Source organism: Anopheles maculipalpis, chromosome 2RL, assembly GCF_943734695.1.
Source record: "Anopheles maculipalpis chromosome 2RL, idAnoMacuDA_375_x, whole genome shotgun sequence".
Classification (NCBI taxonomy): domain Eukaryota; kingdom Metazoa; phylum Arthropoda; class Insecta; order Diptera; family Culicidae; genus Anopheles; species Anopheles maculipalpis.
In genome coordinates this window covers 19,000,838-19,019,997 of record NC_064871.1, presented here as the reverse complement: position 1 = coordinate 19,019,997, position 19,160 = coordinate 19,000,838, and the positions used below count along the sequence as shown (strand labels likewise).

Genomic DNA, 19,160 nt, shown 5'->3' with positions numbered 1-19,160 from the left:
GAATGTTTTGGTTTTTCCTCAATATCTGGGCGGGATGAAGAGGGATCGGGTTGAGGTGTTCTACAAAAAGATGCGCGGCTCAATTACGCATCCAACAATATGCCGGACGCCAGGATCGGACCAGGAATGGTCCGATCCTGGCGAAAATCGACGAGTTATCGCCGATTTTCAACGGGAATGTTTTGGTTTTTCCGCAATAGCTGTGCGGGATGAAGAGGGATCGGGTTGAGGTGTTCAACAAAAAGGTGCGCGGCTTAATGACGCATCCAACGGTGTGCCGGACGCCAGGATCGGACAAGGAATGACCGAGTTATCGCCGATTTTCCACGGGAATGTTTTGGTTTTTCCGTAATAGCTGCGCGGAGTGAGGAGGGATCGGGTTGAGATGTTCGACAAAAAGATGCGCGGCTCAATTACGCATCCAACGGTATGCCGGACGCCAGAATCGGACCAGGAATGACCGAGTTATCGCCGATTTTCCACGGGAACGTTTTGGGTTTTCCACAACAGCTGCGCGGAGTGAGGAAGGATCGTTTTGAGGTGTTCTACAAAAAGGTGCATGACTTAAAGGCGCATCTAACGGTATGCCGGACGCCAGAATCGGATCAGGGATGACCGAGTTATCGCCGATTTTCCACGGGAATGCTGCTGGCGAAATTTTCCGATAGATTCTCGAAAATCCCCCTTAGTTGCCTTAAATTTCCAAAAATCACGTTGTGGAGATATTTTAAAACGATATTTGAAGAAAAAAACAAAAATGAGAATAAAACTCTCAAAATTGAAAGGCAAAGTTAAAATCTATCGGAAAAATATTTGTCATGACGGAAAGAAATTATTTTCCAATCCGTTTTTAAAATTTCCATTTGCTACCTCCTCGGATTCATGCTCTCCTGTTACTCCTGGTCGGATTTTGCCGCATCGAAATTGGCTCGGTTTTGACCGAAAATCTGCCACTGGCAGCGACTCGTAGTAACAGGAGAGCATGATTTCGAAGAGGTAGCTGGTATCGGTTGAAAATTTCGAAAATTAGTTTTAAAATCCAAAGTCAGTTTTAAAAGTTGATTCCCAAATTAAAAGTTCCGACGCAACTTTTAAATTGACTTTGGATATTAAGATTGAATTTTCGATTTTTCGGTCGATCCGAGCTACCTCCTCGAAATCATGCTCTCCTGTTACTACGAGTCGCTGCCAGTGGCAGATTTTCGGTCAAAACCGAGCCAATTTCGATGCGGCAAAATCCGACCAGGAGTAACAGGAGAGCATGAATCCGAGGAGGATGAAAATGGAAATTTTAAAAACGGATTGGAAAATAATTTCTTTCCGACAAGACAAATATTTTTCCACACGATTTTAAGTTTGGCTTTCAATTTTAAGAGTTTTATTCTCATTTTTGTTTCTTTCTTCAACTTTCGTTTAAAAAGAACTCCACAACGTCATTTTTGGAAATTTAAGGCAACTAAGGCGGATTTTTGAGAAACTACCGGAAAATTCCGCCAGCAGCGTTGCCGTGGAAAATCGGCGATAACTCGATCATTCCTTGTCCGATCCTAGCGTCCGGCATGCCGTTGGATGCGTCTTTGAGCCGCGCGCTTTTTTGTCGAACACCTCAACCCGATCCCTCCTCACCCCGCACAGCTATTGCGGAAAAACCAAAACATTCCCGTGGTAAATCGACGATAACTCGGTCATTCCTGGTCCGATTCTGGCGTCCGGCATACAGTTGGATGCGTCATTGAGCCACGCAACTTTTTGTCGCACATCTCAACCCGATTCCTCATCACTCCGCACAGCTATTGCGGAAAAACCAAAACATTCTCGTGGAAAATCGGCGATAACTCGGCCATCCCTGGTCCGATCCTGGCGTCCGGCATACCGTTGGATTCGTCTTTGAGCCGCGCACCTTTTTGTCGTTGTCGTTGTCGGAAAAACCAAAACATTTCCGTGGAAAATCGGCGATAACTCGGCCATTCCTTGTCCGATCCTGGCGCCCGGCATTTCGTTGGATGCGTCATTGAGCAGCGCACGTTTTTGTCGAACATCTCAACCCGATCCCTCCTCATCACGCCCAGTTATTGCAGAAAAACCAAAACATTCCCGTGGAAAATCGGCGATAACTCGGCCATTTCTCGTCCGATCCTGGCGCCCGGCATATCGTTGGATGCGTCATTGAGTCACGCAACTTTTCGTCGAACATCTCAAAACGATCCCTCCTCATTTCGTGCAGTTGTTGCGGAAAACCCAAACATTCCCGTGGAAAATCGGCGATAACTCGGCCATTCCTTGTCCGATCCTGGCGCCCGGCATTTCGTTGGATGCGTCATTGAGCAGCGCACCTTTTTGTCGAACATCTCAACCCGATCCCTCCTCATCACGCCCAGTTATTGCAGAAAAACCAAAACATTCCCATGGAAAATCGGCGATAACTCGGCCATTCCTTGTCCGATCCTGGCGCCCGGCATTTCGTTGGATGCGTCATTGAGCAGCGCACCTTTTTGTCGAACATCTCAACCCAATCCCTCCTCATCACGCCCAGTTATTGCAGAAAAACCAAAACATTCCCGTGGAAAATCGGCGATAACTCGGCCATTCCTGGTCCGATGATGTCCGTGTATGCGTCAACATGGATGGCCTTATGGCAGTGGCTGACGAGATTGGTTCAACGGGGTTATTTGGTGGTCGAGTGCTTGGGGTTGAAAACTTGCTAATCAATTGTGGAGTGAAGATAGCTTTTGGTGTAGAAAAGTGTGGCGTCTTTCAGTATATATTTTCTTGATTATACCCAAAAGTACTAATACCAACTTATGCTCGCCTTAAGTGAAGCATATTCTCAACAGTATGGACAAATAATTCTCCCACAAACGCTACAGTTGAGATGGTCCACACCAATGAGAGGAAAATCATGAACGGTACCATATGCTCCACCTGTACCACATCCTGCACAATCTTCACCCGCCGTCGATCACTGTCGAGCATGTTGTTGTGCAAGCGATCGGTCAGTATCACGTACCCGAACGCTCTCATCCAGTCGAGATGTATGGCAACGTAGTCACGCAGCGGACCAGCATTTCTAGCAAACAGATGCGCAGCCGAATGACCGCCCAGCGTTTCAGGCAAGATGTATGATCGTTTGCGATCAGTCAACAGATCCACGTTCTGCAGCACGGCTATCGTATAGGTGGCCCGACCAACGGATTCAAAGTACGCAAAGGTGTCCGACGTTTTGTCCAGTACCGGTACGTACACGGCACGTTTCAGTATAGCGTCTGACACGGTAGGTCCGAGCGTATGGACGAATTGCGTATGATCATCCAACAGCTGGATAGGTATATCGGTGGCTAAGAACTGTACGAGCGTGTCCGGCTCTTGCTCGAATTGGTAAACCAGCAGAAGTGACGTTATCCGGGCGAGGTAGCTTTCGATCAGTATAAACTCGACGAAACTAACCGATAGCTGCCAAAAGCTGCTTAAAGGGCCATCTTCAATAGTGGCACGGATGAACCTTCCTATCTTTGTATCACTTTCGATCCACATTTTCGCACCGTACAGCAGCAGCGCCAGACAGAAGATAAAAATCCAAAGATCGATTGTGAACGGTTGAAAAAGATTGTTTAAAAATATTACTTTTGTTTGTCTGGGAACAACCAGACAAAAATCGATCGTTTCGGGTATTACGATCTTTGGCAAGTCGGGTATGTCGGACACGGTGCGTGTGATCCTGAAGTCAACCTCACTTCGGAAGAGCTTCTTAACAGCGGACTGTAACATTGCTCTAGATGTGCTTCCATCTATATCAATTTTATACGCATTTAGTTTGAGATAGTAAAAGAGATGATTAAACAGTGTACAATCAATGCCCTCCAGCTTTTTGCGTTTGTTCAGGAACATGTATGGAAAGGTTATGAATACCTGAACGTGAATCGGTACAAAGTAATCAATAATCAATCGATGGTAGGTGTAGAGTTTTTCGAACTCTAGTGCCCTATGCACGGTAAGAGGTTGATGGCCATAATCCAAACTGTACTGTGCATATAATGCGCCCCCGATTGAAGTGATCGCCCAGTAGGAGATTCCATAATGTTTAAACCAATTCCTTAGTCATAAATTTGCCGTTCTATCCTTTATATATCCTTCCTCTACCAGCACTAGCACTCGGGCATTCCAAGGCATCTTGCCCACGCTGCCAAACGTTACACGAAAAGAATCCAAAGAAGAGTTCTGCCAACAGGGGGAAAAAAACGGAAACCTTCTTTAAAGTTCTAATGTAACATACTAACGCTTCTTTACTTACCACATTCCCAAAATCTATAAATACTACAACCAGATAGGAAGCATCCAACTGACCGAGGCTTGTATTGGCATCGAAAAGTACTTTCGGATAGGGTAGCGATAAGAACCGTTCGGATAGGTTGCGTTTTGCAAGACCAACAAGATAGAGCACCCGTATCGAGCGCTCGAACGCACCGTCCACAAACGAAACTAGGGGATCGGATAATGTTTCGTTAACTAAGTGTTGAAGGGAAAGTGTTAGAAGAGAAGCTGCCACTAAAGCTTCTAGTCCCTGCATAACTTTCATCTCTGAATGCCTTTGACTGGCACTTAGGGTTTCACTTAAAGATTGATGGAGACTTACATTTTCTACACCACGACTAGTAGCAGCTCGCCCCGCTTGTAACAAGTAATTAAAATTTAATTTTATAATTAATGCATTTTGGTATCTGGTATCTGTGACCAAACGTTTAATAGTTAATTGAAGTAATTTTACAATGAATTACTAAACGTACTACATACTTACGTACTCACTTACTTATCAGGCGCTTCAACCCTGACCTTGGTTTGCTGCAGTACGCACCTTTGTTCTCTATACAAGTGGACGGTGTTAGAGGAATTTAACCCTTTGTTGTAAAATAAATAAAATAAAAAAATCCTTATAAATAATTATTTAAGCGCTTAATATATTAGAGTTATTTAAACGAGATGCTTCTAATGACTTACTGGTAGTAGACATTCTGAGAAAAAAAAAATACATTAGACATGTGATCTTCAGTTCTATTAACCATAAGCAGTATTTTGTTGTGTACATTTAGTAATGTATTTTAATAATTACGTTTTAGATTTTCGTTTTGAATTTTAAAATAACTTAATTAGACAAATAGAGAGAAGAAGAGCTGGCTTTACTTTTGTCAAAATTAGCGATACAATTCTTTGCCGGATCGGATCATGCCGAAGCACTCTGGAATCGATGCCGGATCACGATTACGCGCTTGGGTTTTATATTATTTTACATTTTAATTGCGATGTTCATTTTTAATTAGATCGACGACCAAGGTGGGGAGCAGTGGATTTTTTAATTTCAATTTCCAGGTCTCAGGTGGGAGAAATATACAATAAAAACGCTCTATTACCAATTCATATTTTTTACAATTGCTTCTTCCTGTTCTTTTGCGCTATAACCCGATAACGATTGGACTATTTTATTTTTCGTTTATTTGAAGAGGCTTCAGATCTCAGCGACTTTATTCGCCTCCCCACCGAAACTCTCTAAACTAGCAAACCCCTCCGAGGACTCGCAATCGATTCTGGGCTCATTTTTGATTGCAGAATCGGTCGGAATCATTCTTTCGAATCGGATCGGATCGGATTGTCAGAAAGTTCAATCGAGGTTGGATTGCTTACTAAAAAGGTTATAGGCCTCCAAAATTGCTGGCTACCCTGCAGAAAGCCCGGAAAATTAGTTTAATAAAAACATAATTGATCACAAAAATCGAAGAAAAATTTATTTATGCATAAATGCTTACGAAAAAAGAGTTTCTAGTATGTCAAATATAACACAGAAGAACGCAAATAATTTAATGAGATGGCTTCGCATAGAAGACATACTCCCGCGAAGACCCTGACACGATAGGGCTACGGAAAGTCTCTTCTCGCATTTCTTTTCTGCAGCATTAGCAACTCTACTGTGCAGAAGAAGAATCCTAGACATGGACATGCACAAAGAAGGAGAACCAGAACCAGGGTGTGCAGGCAGTAAGCATCTTTCAAGGCTACCAAAGATAGGCTGCGATAATCCGAACATCAGAGGTCATCGCGCATCGTGCGCAGAAAGACAGACCAAAAAGAAGAAAGCATAAGCGAAGCATAAACCCCAGCTCAGAAGGAGAAGAGCTTCATAGATCAATCGTTCAGGTTGTATAGCAAGCACGAGTTTTCGAGAAGAGCCGACACCGTTCGAGCTACCTCAAAAACGGCTACGATCAGCTGTGAGAGCATATGCGATCGCTGGTGGGAGATTCGGACCGGTCGTTGGAAACATTACGTGCGCCACAATCTCGCACATTCGCCTGGTGTCCGTTGGATCGTGCAGTTCGGTCCGATACCTTGTTGTGTCTACGTGTCTCGTCTTGAAATCTGTGCGTTTAGTGTCGTGTATGTGTTTGTGTTGAATTTGTTTACAGCTCGAGCTTTATAGTGTGGCCAGGCGCTAACCGGCAGCATCATGAGGACACTGCATCTTGCCAGTATAGTATTGCTATGTCTGGCGCTAACGACAGGTAAAGTATTTGTGGATAAGAAGTATTTTGCCTTTTCTAGGAGGACGATCAGGAGAAGCCAATAAAATGTAATAATCAAAACCAAAGTGTACACGATCACAACACCCCCTTCCATCATGCCCATCAGTGTCGTCTGGTAGAGGCTCTCTGATGTCATCGGGTGGCATATAAATTACCCAATGTGACACCCGATCCCTGCTGAAGGTCGCCTGTTCGTTATTTTACTTCGAATTGATTGATTCAATTGAACCCGGTTAAACTTGCAAATGATGCATCGTAGAATGCGCGGAACTCGCACCGGTGATCACTGATCGTTGTTGTTTTAAACCGACTGAACCGATCGTCGTCTGAATGCTGAAGGTCATTTGGAAAACATACAAATCTTGATCAGAAAGTAATGTGTGCCCCACCGGTGAGCTGTGGCTAAGGGCAGGGAAGGCCGTTCCAGTATGTGTGTATGCTCTGATAATTAGTCGCGATCGTATACATGTCTGTGAGCAGCCACGCAATTTATTGCTTTTCGGAGGCGTATGTCTTTCTTTCCGTGTTAGTCCTCCTGCTCGTCGGAGTGTAACAGCAATCGCCTGACCTTCTTGACTCTGGGCCTTATTTCGTATGCTTCAGAGGAGAATTCATCTTTCATATCAATTAACGCCTTGGCGTGTTGTTCACTTCCAGCTTATCAAAAAAAAGGTGGGGTTTTCACGTTTCTGTGTTGTGATACATCATTTCCTAAAACAAAGGTACGATGGAGTTATTCACTTTGAGTGAAAATTCAACACAACAAGCAATTTGCAGTTATAAACATTGGAATCCGTTTCAATCCGTCTGATCAGTTTTAATCGGTTATTGAGCAGCAATCACTTCAATTGGCACGTGTTTGCATTAGTGCTCGTGAACTTGAGACGCATTAAATGCTTGCTAAAGGGCAACTAATCAGTTCTAGGAATATCTTTTCCATCTGTTAGAAGTAACACTACTTTTATACTACAAATGTGTGACTTGTTATCTATCAATTGACCAATTTATGTGCAAATGTCGGTCACTACAGTTCCATCTCATAGAAGTAGAAAGTAAACGAGTTGAATTCGATTCAATTTGTTTTGATCATTATCATGACACTCCGGGTGAAAGTATCAGGCCAATATTAACCACAGAGAGTAAAAAAAAAAGCATGTTACTTAACGATCTCCTTCACCTTCACTTACAGACGCACAGTGGTTTGGTAGCAGCAAAAAGAAACAGGAAGAGGATCCCAATGTCTCACTCCTTTCCTATGCACCAGTCGATCCGAGCGTGACTCCACCCTCGACGATCGCTACCCCTACTAGTACCACACCAATCCCTTCGACCACAACGAAAAAAGGATTCTTCGGCAAACTGTTTGGTGGTGGTTCGAAGAAGGAAGAAAAATCTACCACAACTACTACCACTACAACCACAACAACCACCACAACTGTAGCGACACCAACCACCAAAAAGCAAGGCTTCTTCAGCGGTCTGTTCGGTGGCAAGAAGGACAAAACATCCACAACTACCATAGCCCCATCAACAACGGCCAAATCGGGCACGACCGTAAAATCGGGCACTGTCACAACGGCAAAGTCATCTGCCGTAACTCCTACCGCCGTTACTACCGCCAAGACACCTGTCTCTGTGGCCGGTGTTACCTCGACTACGGCGAAATCTGTGTCCACACTGTCGACTGGTGGTGCTTCCTCAACAACCACGACAACGACGCCCAAATCGAAGGATGCTTTCCCAGCCCTTCCTACGTCACGCAGCGGCAGTCCAACGCCATCACCAGTACCGACGTCGACCGTTGCCAATGCGTGGACCCGTACGCCACCAACCGTACAGCCGGGTGGTAAGCCTGGAGTTAGCTTTGTCCCGACCACTCCCGGAACGCCCGGTGCCCAAAAGGTGAGCAGCACAACGGCCGCTTCAACCGGTACAGTTGGTGATGGTCCCGCAACCGACGAGGAGCTGATGGCGCTGTCTGAGTTACTGTTCACTAAAGATAACAACAGTCCCAGCAAGTTCGTTACGATCAACTATCAGAAACAGACGTCGTCCTTCGTTAACACAGATGAGGCACCGAATCCGTACGTTTTCTTTCATTTTTTTTTACGGATAGATTGTAGATAGAGTAGGTTAAAGAAATCTTTTCTTACTTCCAGATTCCTGACCGTGGATGAGGCAAAGATCTACGCCATTCCGACGATCGAAAAGATGCACGCGCTGTTCAACAACTACGAGCTGGATACGATGACCAACGAGTACGTGACACCGTTGGAAAAGAAGGAAGAGAATGACTTTGTCGATGCACTGCTCGCCACAAACGTGATGCGCCAGGCGATGTTGTTCCTGCAGAAGAAGGGCATCGTGACGGCTGACCCCAAGACGCATCACGAGCTGCTGAAGACGATCTGGTTCACGCTGTACTCGCGCGGTAACGGAAAGATTGGCAGTTCCGGGTTTGAGCACGTGTTTCTGAACGAAGTCAGCAATGGAACGATGATCGGCTTGCACAACTGGCTGTACGTGTACGATATGGAGAAGGCTGGACGTATCGACTACAAGGGCTGGAACAAAAAGATGGAACTGGGAACGGTAAGTACATTGCCGGGTGTATTATTTTAAGTGATCGTTTTACTTATTCTGTCTCCCATTTTCCTCTACTTCCTCTACAGAAAGGAGAAATTGCCAAGGTTCGTCTAACGTTCGACAACCTGCAGAAACCGTCCAACTCGCTGTTTGTCGGTACTTCACCGGAGTTAGAAATTGCGCTCTACACCGTGTGCTTCCAGCTGCGACCGGACAAAGAGTGCCCGCTGGCAATTAATGGCAAACCGTTTACGATCAAAACGTTCACGTTCCGGTACCGGGGAAAAAATTTGATCGGTGGTGCATGGCCAAATATTTAAGCGCGCCTCGTCTACATCTACAATTTACCTTTATACCACGCACACATCGAACTGAGTGTGAGCAAATGGTTTAAGGATATTAATGCAACTTTTATACCGTCTCTTACACTCTCGTGCACGATATTAATCAAGCATTTTACCTCATTTTTTTATGAAATAAAAAGAATACTTTGACAATACGGCATTGGACCGTCATAATCAATTGTAAATAAAAAGAATACTTTTTTATGTAGCCTCAAGTTGTTTATTTAACACGACGCAAAGAACAAATTATCAATAATAAGTTGTATTTAAATCAAATAGATTTCCAGATGGATTTCAAAGAACGATTCAAACGCAATAAATATTTTTTCGAATAATTGCATGCGGATACTGTGCCACGTGCATGTACTTCACGCACCAACCGAATATTTAATTTTAAATTTTGCTTGAAATCAAACCACGCCTCCATACTTTCTTGCGTGTTGTAAGCTCACACTAGATTTCGTACCAAACCCACTGTACTTCGAAACACGTCGGAAATCTTCGTGCCTTGTGTTTATAAGAGGATTGAGTTCAGTTCTGCAGAAGACCAACACGCACAAATAATCGACAAAAAATAAAAAATACCAAGCCGTGAGCAGCGACGGACGTGTTTAGGTAGATCTCATCTCATTTTATAGATTTTTTCGCGTATTCACGCGAAAAATTGTCGTGAACGGTGCAAAACGTTTGATCCAGGATTACTAGAAAATACAGCAAATGCGACAGTGTATAAACAAAATGGAATTCATTCATTCGAGCGTTCCTGAGTGTACATGAAAACCTGTGTGACTAGAAACAGTGAAATATGCTGCTTGTTGTTTATAAACCCACACGGATAAGCACAAAGTGAGCAGTTCGGAACAACAGTTGAAATAAGGGAAATTATGCTCAGATGCTGATCATAAAAGCATGTGACATACACAGCTTGCTACAGTCTGCTGGGTCATACGCAAACGCTTTGCAATATCCACCAACGCACACGGTTGGAAAAGCCGCACCTTCTTGAGGGTTCGCCGATCCTGCAACAACCCCCTGACTGTGGAGCAAGGAGCAAATGGCAAAAAGTGGATTTCCCAAAAGGGGTCGTTCAAGTGTCCTTTTCCCCGTCTCTAAGGGAGGCTGCGTCTGTTTCATTCACGCATGCACGCACACCCAAGACACGCTTGCCTCGATGATGATGGTCCTTCCCGGGGTGTTGAGTTTGTGCGAAAAGTCACGGCAATTGTGAGTGCGTGTGTGGTTTTTTGCGTCTGCAAACTCTGTCCCCTTTTAATTGGAATACGGACGAAGTAAATTGAATCGCCTTTTGGGGGGTGTTCTATGGTCGTCCGTTTTTTTAAGCCTTCTTAGACGAAGTGGCAAATACTACTGATTTTCGCAAACATCACAAGATGGAGGGAAGAGCTGGTTGTGGGATGAATCACAGTAGCGGGATTATCCTTCCGGCAGGATTACTTTGATTACGTAGCTGCCCACCACACAAGGCGTGCCGAATACATGTGTGCGTAAGGCGTGTGAGTGTTGGAAATGGGATGCTGTTGTGTCGGTGTGTGCGTGTGAAAAGCAGAAGAGGAAATACCATTGCTAGGATATTTTTTCCGGTTCTGCTCTCAAGAGGGAAAAGCCTCATTCTGTACGCTTGCTCTTCCTACGCAACGAAACGGGATGCACAACACAACGTCCTGCAGCACTACCACAGCGATATTGAGCTTTCAAGGAGCAAAACGGAGCAGCAGTCCTTAATGTCAGCATTCCAATTTGTACATCCCGAAGACGATGCTGTAAGGACCTTCATTTGTACTAACTACATGTGCTGTGTGTGTGAGTGTGTGTGTGAATCCGTAAAAACAATCGCAGCATCCTACGGTTGAATCTACTCTGCATTATGCTCTATGTTTTGATTGTGTCTCCCATCATGGATCCTTTCTCATTCCTTTCCATGTTTAGGTTGCGGGAAATTGCTTCTTTAACAGTGTATGTGTGAGTGCGCGTGTTCACGATGAAATATTTTCGCGATTTGCGGCGGCGGATGAAGAAGATGCGCTAGTGTGCGAGTGAAGTTCAGTTCCGGGTTCGCGACATCAAGCCACACGGGAAAGCTCGGTCAATGTTCACGTGCAAAAAAAAAGGATCAACAAAAATAGTTGTTTTACAGTGAGCAAGTGTGTGTGTGTGTGCGGAGTTTTGGGAGGGTCCAGCTGCGTATGTGTGCAGTGGGAAAAGGCACGAGCCACGTTCTATCGAAAATATATTTCCGAATCCCGAACGTGGCAGAGTGAAAAGTGATCCGAAGAGGAAGCTGTGGAAAATTCTTCCAGAGTGGGTGTGGGTTGTGTTGTTGTGAGCACATACATAATTGTGGTTGTGGTTGTCGACAGTTTTCTTATCGCCGTATCGACGCGAATTAAAGAATGTGTTAGCAAGAAAGAAAAGCATACCAGCGCGGTTTGTGTCGTGTGTGTTTCGGATAAGTTAGGTCAGCGAGATAATCAGAGCCAGAGCCCGCGCACGACGCCATACATACATCCTAAGCACGCACGCACGCGTGTGCACGAAGCGGCATAAGCGGTATTTCTGCCCTGCCTTGTGTGTAAGACGAGGAGGGAAAAGGTAGCGAGAGTGGTGGATAAAAGCTCCCACCCTACATACCGGCCCGCTTGCGTCCCTCAACGTGATGCAGTACGGAAACGTGATCATGGAGCATCATCAGCCTGCACCGTCGTTTCTGGTGCAGCTGCTGCATTCGGTACCGCACATCAACATTACGCTGCACCGGGTCAACGATACGTTTAATCCGAACAGCACCGTTTACACCGAGGTAAGTGTCGTGGCTGCTGAGATTGGTCATCTGGGAGGGAGACTTTGCATTGCAAACCGATTTTGGGAAAAGGTTTTCAGAAAAATTTCCCTCTGGTAGTCGTATAGACAAAATTGCTCTTTAGTGGCTCCGATCTAGTAAACCTGGTAGTTATGTTTGGAGAATTTAAGAGAAATCTGCCAGCTGTCATCATATGCTGAAGAGAGCAGAACTGTTGGCAGCATCCGATCTCTCATGCTTTCTCTTCCGTTCCGGGAAGAAAATTGGCTGGGGCTCGCGTGTACGGTACGCTTAGAAGAGAGAACCATACCACAGCAATGTCAACATTATGTCAGATAGCAACGCCTGATTCCTTGCCCTTTGCTACTACCACAAACACACGCACACACCCTTGCGTTGTAGTGTCCTATTGCTAACTGCGGAAGAAAACTGGGAGATGTCGTTTCGAAGAAGGCGGCAACGTGATGATGATAAGTTAATGATTGATTACTCTCCCGATGGAATATCTTCCCATTTTGGTAAATAATAAACTGCTGACGTCACTCGAATACACTGGTGTATGTGTATATGTATATAGAACTTAAGTTACCCCTTAAAGGGCGGCTCTGTGGTAAGGCGACAGCGGCGCCGGTCTTCGCGAGGCAGGACCGGGATTTAATCTCATTCGGGATCGATCACATGTAGTGAGGATTGTCTTTCCACCTACATTACATGCTTATCAGCAGCAGGCCTAGTTATATTATAAGCCATTAGATGGCCGGTGCGATCGGAGAAGGTCGCGTTAAGCAAAGAAGTAGAAGATAATAATTCTCCAACTAAATCACGAAAGGACTCGCATTCTAAGGACAACAAATGATAATGTAAAAACAAACTAAGACGACATAAATTTAAATTGTTTTTTTTTTAATTATATAGAACTTACACGCCGTATCGCTATTTAAATTGTTATTAATATAATTCAATGTTTTACACCAAATAATCATTTATAAAGTCGTGTTTATTTTGTTGCTTTTGCATTTATGTCCCGAAAGACAACACTTGAGGATGCTCTGCATGACAATTTACCATTTTTATTTCCCACCGGCAAACATACATTCTACGGAAATCCTTAATGCCATGCTCTCTTTTTGCAACGTGGGAGGATGTGGACCGCCCGAAAGCGAGAGAGAGAGAGATTGTGTCATGAATTCGTATCCTTTTTCAATAATTCTACGCAAAAAAACTATGCTACACAAATACCAGCAAACGTGTCAACTAGCCCCAGTACGCACACTGTGACTGTGTATTCGAATTCACGCAATTTGCTCTCCCGTTGTGTGCGTGCACACGTTTCTTATCCAACTCTCGTCAGCATGTCCTGACGCTCTGCCGGGGGATGTCAAAAGCAAAAGAAGCAACAACAAAATCCTTGCTGCTTATCATGACGCATTCCTGTGTTTGTAGAATTTGTTTTTTGCTTACTACAAAACAACAACAGAAATCAACACCAACTGTTGTTAATTGTTGAGCAACCCCCATGCAGAGCTGCGTTTCTATGGGACACGGCCGACCTACACTGTTGGTCCTGTTGGTTTTTTGGTGCGGTAAAAGTATCGCATTCTACTCACCGCTGTTTGCACGCGTGTATGTGTGAAGGTCGTAAAATGGTTCAATATCCCCCAGCGCCCTTTGTGTGCGTGAGTTCGTACCAAACACACCGGAAACGCGTACGGTCATTTAACTGCTGAAGGAAGTTATCCTCGTGCACACGATGTCGTCAGTCGAGGGCAGCAGCGGCTGCCGATGACGCCATAAAGATTGCGTTCCTTCCATTCCCTTTTTTGCCATTAAGCCGTTTTCCCCGTTGTGTTGGGAGTACGGGACCGTGGAGAAGTGAAAAGCCAAGAGCGTGATCAAATTTGTTTGAGCGAAACGTTTTTCAATATCCTTTTCGAGAGGATTGGGATTTACCTGGCGAAAGGGTTATTTTTAGGGGGGGGGGTGCGGCACATCGTTACGTTCAGAAATAGACTACATTAAAATAATGATACACTCAGTAATGATGACGGACGGATATGTCCTACCCCGAAGGGTTAAGAAGCTGGCAGAGCCCTTTGAGCGTGTCTCTAAACGAACGCGTGACGTAAGTTTCGTTGCTTCCGAATGGCTGGGTTCTGTTTGCTTAGGTGCATTCCCTCCCCCCCGGCAGACTACATCCCATCTCACTTCCTGTCGCGTCGCGCCCCTTTGAGGACCTTCTATTTCAATTCCAATTTTCCTGAGCACTTTACGCTGAATGTCTCCCCGTGCCGGCAATGCAACTTTTCCTCTCCACCCAAAATGGGACGCTCCGAGGAACAAGCGTGGTGTCGGGGTGTCGCGTACCCTGGTGCCGCTAGCTGGTGTTTGATTTTGACGTTTCTCCCTTGCGAAAAACGATCGATTGATGATGATGGCGTTAGGAGAACCGAGGTGGTGGTGGGTCATACCTGAGGCTTGATTGAATTTATTTTCGCGTGATTGTAATTAGTTGATTGAATCGATTTTGCGAGATCCGGCCGTCGACGTTGTCCCTCCAGTCACCGGTGTTGTGTCAATGTGTCTGATAAGTTTCTCTGACGCTTCATGGGCTGCGCTTCCTATCGGGAAATTCGGTCGTGCATTATCATCATCAGTGATTGCGGTATTGCCTGTTACCTGTATCTTCTAAATAGGTGCTTCCAGCTGACCACGAATTAGTGTCAGTAAACGATATTTTAAAGCGCGGTAAATACAACTCCATTCATATGGGTGTCTCAATATCATGTGGTAACGCTTATCGGCACGATTATGTTTGCTATTCATGACAAACATACGCACGCACGCTAGCGATAGCGGTTGAATACGACGGTAAACTATGTTAAATTAATTCGTACCGGTTTCTTATCTTATCGGAATTTCTATCAACATTGTGTCACTTTTTTCGATTAATTGCAAAACATTACGATGCTGACTCATGGGCAAGGTATGCATAGTTGGACTTGGATCATTTCAGAAGCGAAGAGTCATCTGAATAGTTCCGCCGTAGCTCTTGGGGTGAACCGGCGATAGAGGCGACAGCGGCGCCGGTCTTCACACGGCAGTACTGGGGTTTAGATCCCATCCGGGACCGTTTCTCGGTAGTGAGGACTGTCTATCCAACTACGTGGTATCAGCATTCGATGGCCGATAGGACCTCGGAGGGCTTTAAGTCTTGAAGAATAAGCTGTCTTATATTATTCCTAGGTTTATGCAATTCATCATCTTTACAGATTTAGCGCAATCTCTATATCAAACGGCTCAGTTTTCTTATTGCTATTTAAATAACTTTGGTATCTTGCGAACCTATAAACCTGTCGTGATGTTATCAATAAGGGTCTTTGCATTTGCTCTTAATGCCCTCCTAACTATTGACATCTCTTGGTTATATTTTCACGTTGAATGTATTGTATTGCCTTACTTTACTTCTACCTTTTTCTTGCTCCACAACAATCCACAACATGGCAAACGAAAAATAGTTGCCGAAACGGCAAAACAGATCTATAATTGTCTCGTCGGAAGTACGATCAGAAAATCTTTCCATCCCACACAAGAACCGTGCCGTATCGGTAGATTGAATGAGTAGTAGTGGCGTTAGAACGAAAAATAGAAAATTCTCTATCTATCGGTGTAGTCCTCACCAGCCAGCGGCTATAATGTGTGGCGAATGAAAATTCTTTCACCAAAAATATCGTACCAGACTGACTTTATGATCAGATGCCCTTTTGAGTGGACGTGCCTTGTTCCCTTACCTCTATTGCGGTGCCTTGGTTTCTTTAAGATCATCACATTAACGTCACTTTGTAGCGATTTCAAATTTTATCCTGGGTGGATGGATGAATAGAGAGACCCCACATACAAACCCAGGCTAAGGCTCGTCGATTGACGACGTTCGTTCGAGACGGATTGACGTTGATGGATCGAGACGGATTTTAAAATAAATTTGATATGCTCAAAGTATCGAGCTATTCTTTAAAATCATGCTCAAAGTAGCTGTATACTATTTTTAGGTTATCAAACTTAAAGTTCTCTTTAAAGCATTGTAAATACCTTTGTTTGTTTAATTTCTCTCACCTGCTAAACTGCACACCCTCTGTTTATGCGTTTTTTTATTAAATAATGCAACATTCGCATGTTTCGCTTATAAAACAAAACAGCAAAAATCACACGCCACACTTTTCAATTAATAACAGACCTTCCGTTGCGCCGTGCATATAAAAAAATGGCTCCAGAACCACTGCTGCTAGGGCTTCGCGAAACGACCGATTCCGACCGAGCGTGAGCAGCATAAACTACTCTAAAGCTCCAATTTCGTAACATGCCCGTGCTGCCGTGTCCGGTGTTCGGTGCTCCAATTTCGTTGCGGAACCCGGCCCTGTGGTATCGGCCTGAAATCGCCCGCGGTTTCTGATTACTTCAACAACCGGAGAAGAGTACCGTCGTATTGGGGCGACCCAATCGGACACACAAATCCAGCCCTTCCTTCCCGCTCCACTCGACGGATTGTGTTTGTTTGGCGATCTAAAAACAAACCCCATGTGGGACTACGAGTTGCGGGAAATGTGGGCTGTGGGACGAGTAAAATTTGCTATTAATTTTACGAGAACTACGGGACTTTTTAGGGGTGTTGATGCGTTGCTGAAGATCGATTTTCGTTTTCGATATGAATCGGAATCGACGTCGAAGAAAGACGGATGTGTTTGTTTGGTGCCTTTCGGCGCCCCGTGTGGTACGTGCTATCTCGGTTGACTCGCTCTGCCGGATGCTTTCGACAAAAGCGTTTGCTCTAGTTTGTGAGTTCTCTCATCTTCTGCACGTTTGCGATCGCAGCTCGGCATGTGGGGGCTTGATGGCACGCTCGCTGGCCTACGTTGGTCACGTTTTGCATCGCCATGCAGCTGCATGGCTGTGCATTGGGTAGTGCACTGATAGTGTTTGGCAGTTGTAAGAAACACAGAGGGTTACAGGAAACAACTGGTAAGTCTAGCAGAGGGTGTACGCGTTTGCAAGATTGCGATAAAAGCCTACAGCACCGGCAGCAGCAATACCGAGCCCGATGAACAAGTTTGTTCTTGGCCAGTTGTACATGCATCCTATCGAGATGAAACGCTGGAAGTGCCACCCTTTTTTCCACGGGTTGTAAAAGGGCTAACATTTGCCAACGAAAAATCGGTTGGTAAAGAAAGATGCAGTATGTAGGAAGGTTTGGTTTTTTTTTTTTGCTCTGGGTTGCTTTTCCGGTTACAGATATTGCATCTTATGTTTGCGTTGGTTACGAAAGCGCTTTGTATCGCTAAGGGACGCTTCTTTTCGCAGTTGCAATCCACTGCAGTAAGAGCGGAAGTTCCGCAATCGGAAATTTGCGCAATGTGTGTACACATGGTCTACACATTGGGATGGAAGAATTGGATTGTCAATTAAAAAAGAACAATTTCTTAGTTCGCAAAATATGTTGAAATTTGGAGACACTTGGGCTTAAAAACCTGGCAGGAATTAGAGATTATTGGATTAATTCTTTAGCTTGAAAAAACCTTTAAAATTAATATTCGATCTCTTATATCAAATACAAGTAGTATCATCATCAAGTATACGTGTTAAGCAATGAACAAGATACGCAGATTCTTGGGAAATATCTCGGGAATTAACTGTATTTTAAAAAGAAAAATTAATTACAGAAAAGATCTTCTTTTTAGCGATCGACAACATTTTGTTACACTCAAATAAATCTCTTCGGTGGTTTATTTGCACACGAAATAAAGTTGTTTTTCTTTCCATTCTAAAACTGTTATCGCTTTCCCTTGACCTTTGGCTAGCGTCTCAGTCTCAGCTTGAATCCCTTCACGAGCTGTACGACATCGATTATCAGTTGTTTGTACACTAAGTTCGCTGAATTATTATTACCCACTGGTGCTATATGCTGGCGCTTGAAATAACTAATTATTTAGCACTCAATCGATGCATTGTGCGCCATCTAATCTTCATTAAAATTGTTTAAAAAAACATCACCATTTTGAATGCATTTGTGTGGTACTGCCTTAAAGAGTGTGCGCAAACGCAGCTCACAATAGCCAGTGGAAGTAGTGGAAGGGAAAATTTAACATTTCACGCACGTGGTCTAATCGGAAATGGTAGTCATTTTAAAGCTGCGTGTGTATTATTCATTGTTAGCATGGGTACAGTTGTCGCTAGTGTGTAGTGGCGCTGTCGGGTTGAGCGTTGAGCTCCGTGATTATGCTTTATGATTTTCTCAAAAAACAAATTTTCCTTTTTTCTTGCTTTCCTTACATACGGTAATGGTTATAATTACTGGCATACTGTTTAGTGGCAACAGTGTACCTCGCGTACGGAACGGAACGGTTTTGTGCTGAGCAAGCGAATAGCCACGAAAGGTTTTATTTTCATGTTGCTGTCTGCTTTTCGATGCTTGGTGGTGCGCAATAGACCCTTATGTAAATCTGGCAAGAAGAGTGAATGATGGTGACCAAGAGACGACGAGAGGTTCATTAGTAGTCAGAAAATGCAACAAGGTCGATTAAGGGAACGGACAAACGTTAGTCACGGCATTAGATTATGTTTTCATACATCATACGCTGTGATGTATCAATATATGATGCCAAAAGCAATATTTTGTGGTGTTGTACACAATTCAAATAGCATTATTTCAACCAAAGGTATAAACATTTGTCATTTTCCCTCTAAAACACAGAAAGAAAGTACACCGTTTTCCTTTATTTTTTCCCAAATTATCTGCCTCATCAGTCAGCCACACAACATACAACATCTTCAACAACAACATGTGTGTCAGCG

At 44.2% G+C, this 19,160-nt stretch overlaps 2 protein-coding genes across 2 annotated transcripts in view; both read left to right on the top strand.

The window, feature by feature from the left end:
- The first annotated feature begins 6,482 nt into the window (after positions 1–6,482).
- Positions 6,483–9,475, top strand: LOC126557679 (endoribonuclease CG2145). The gene is made up of 4 exons (XM_050213537.1): positions 6,483–6,548; positions 7,759–8,653; positions 8,729–9,161; positions 9,242–9,475. Exons 1-4 carry the CDS (start codon positions 6,494–6,496, stop codon positions 9,473–9,475), a joined length of 1,617 nt encoding a protein of 538 aa, XP_050069494.1. The 5' UTR covers positions 6,483–6,493.
- Positions 9,476–12,163: 2,688 nt separating this feature from the next.
- The window catches only part of LOC126557125 (protein tweety-2-like), a 37,743-nt gene continuing 30,746 nt past the window's right edge, over positions 12,164–19,160 (top strand). The window contains exon 1 of the mRNA XM_050212794.1: positions 12,164–12,317. Coding sequence (XP_050068751.1) covers positions 12,174–12,317 — 144 coding nt within the window. The 5' untranslated portion in view covers positions 12,164–12,173. The remainder of the gene's footprint in view (positions 12,318–19,160) is intronic.

Excerpts from the sequence above, each read along its gene's own strand:
- LOC126557679 (XM_050213537.1), top strand. The coding sequence starts at position 6,494 with ATGAGGACACTGCATCTTGCCAGTATAGTATTGCTATGTCTGGCGCTA. Across the intron at positions 6,549-7,758 it reads ATGTCTGGCGCTAACGACAG|ACGCACAGTGGTTTGGTAGC; the intron begins GTAAAGTATTTG and ends CTTCACTTACAG. Across the intron at positions 9,162-9,241 it reads AAAAGATGGAACTGGGAACG|AAAGGAGAAATTGCCAAGGT; the intron begins GTAAGTACATTG and ends CTTCCTCTACAG.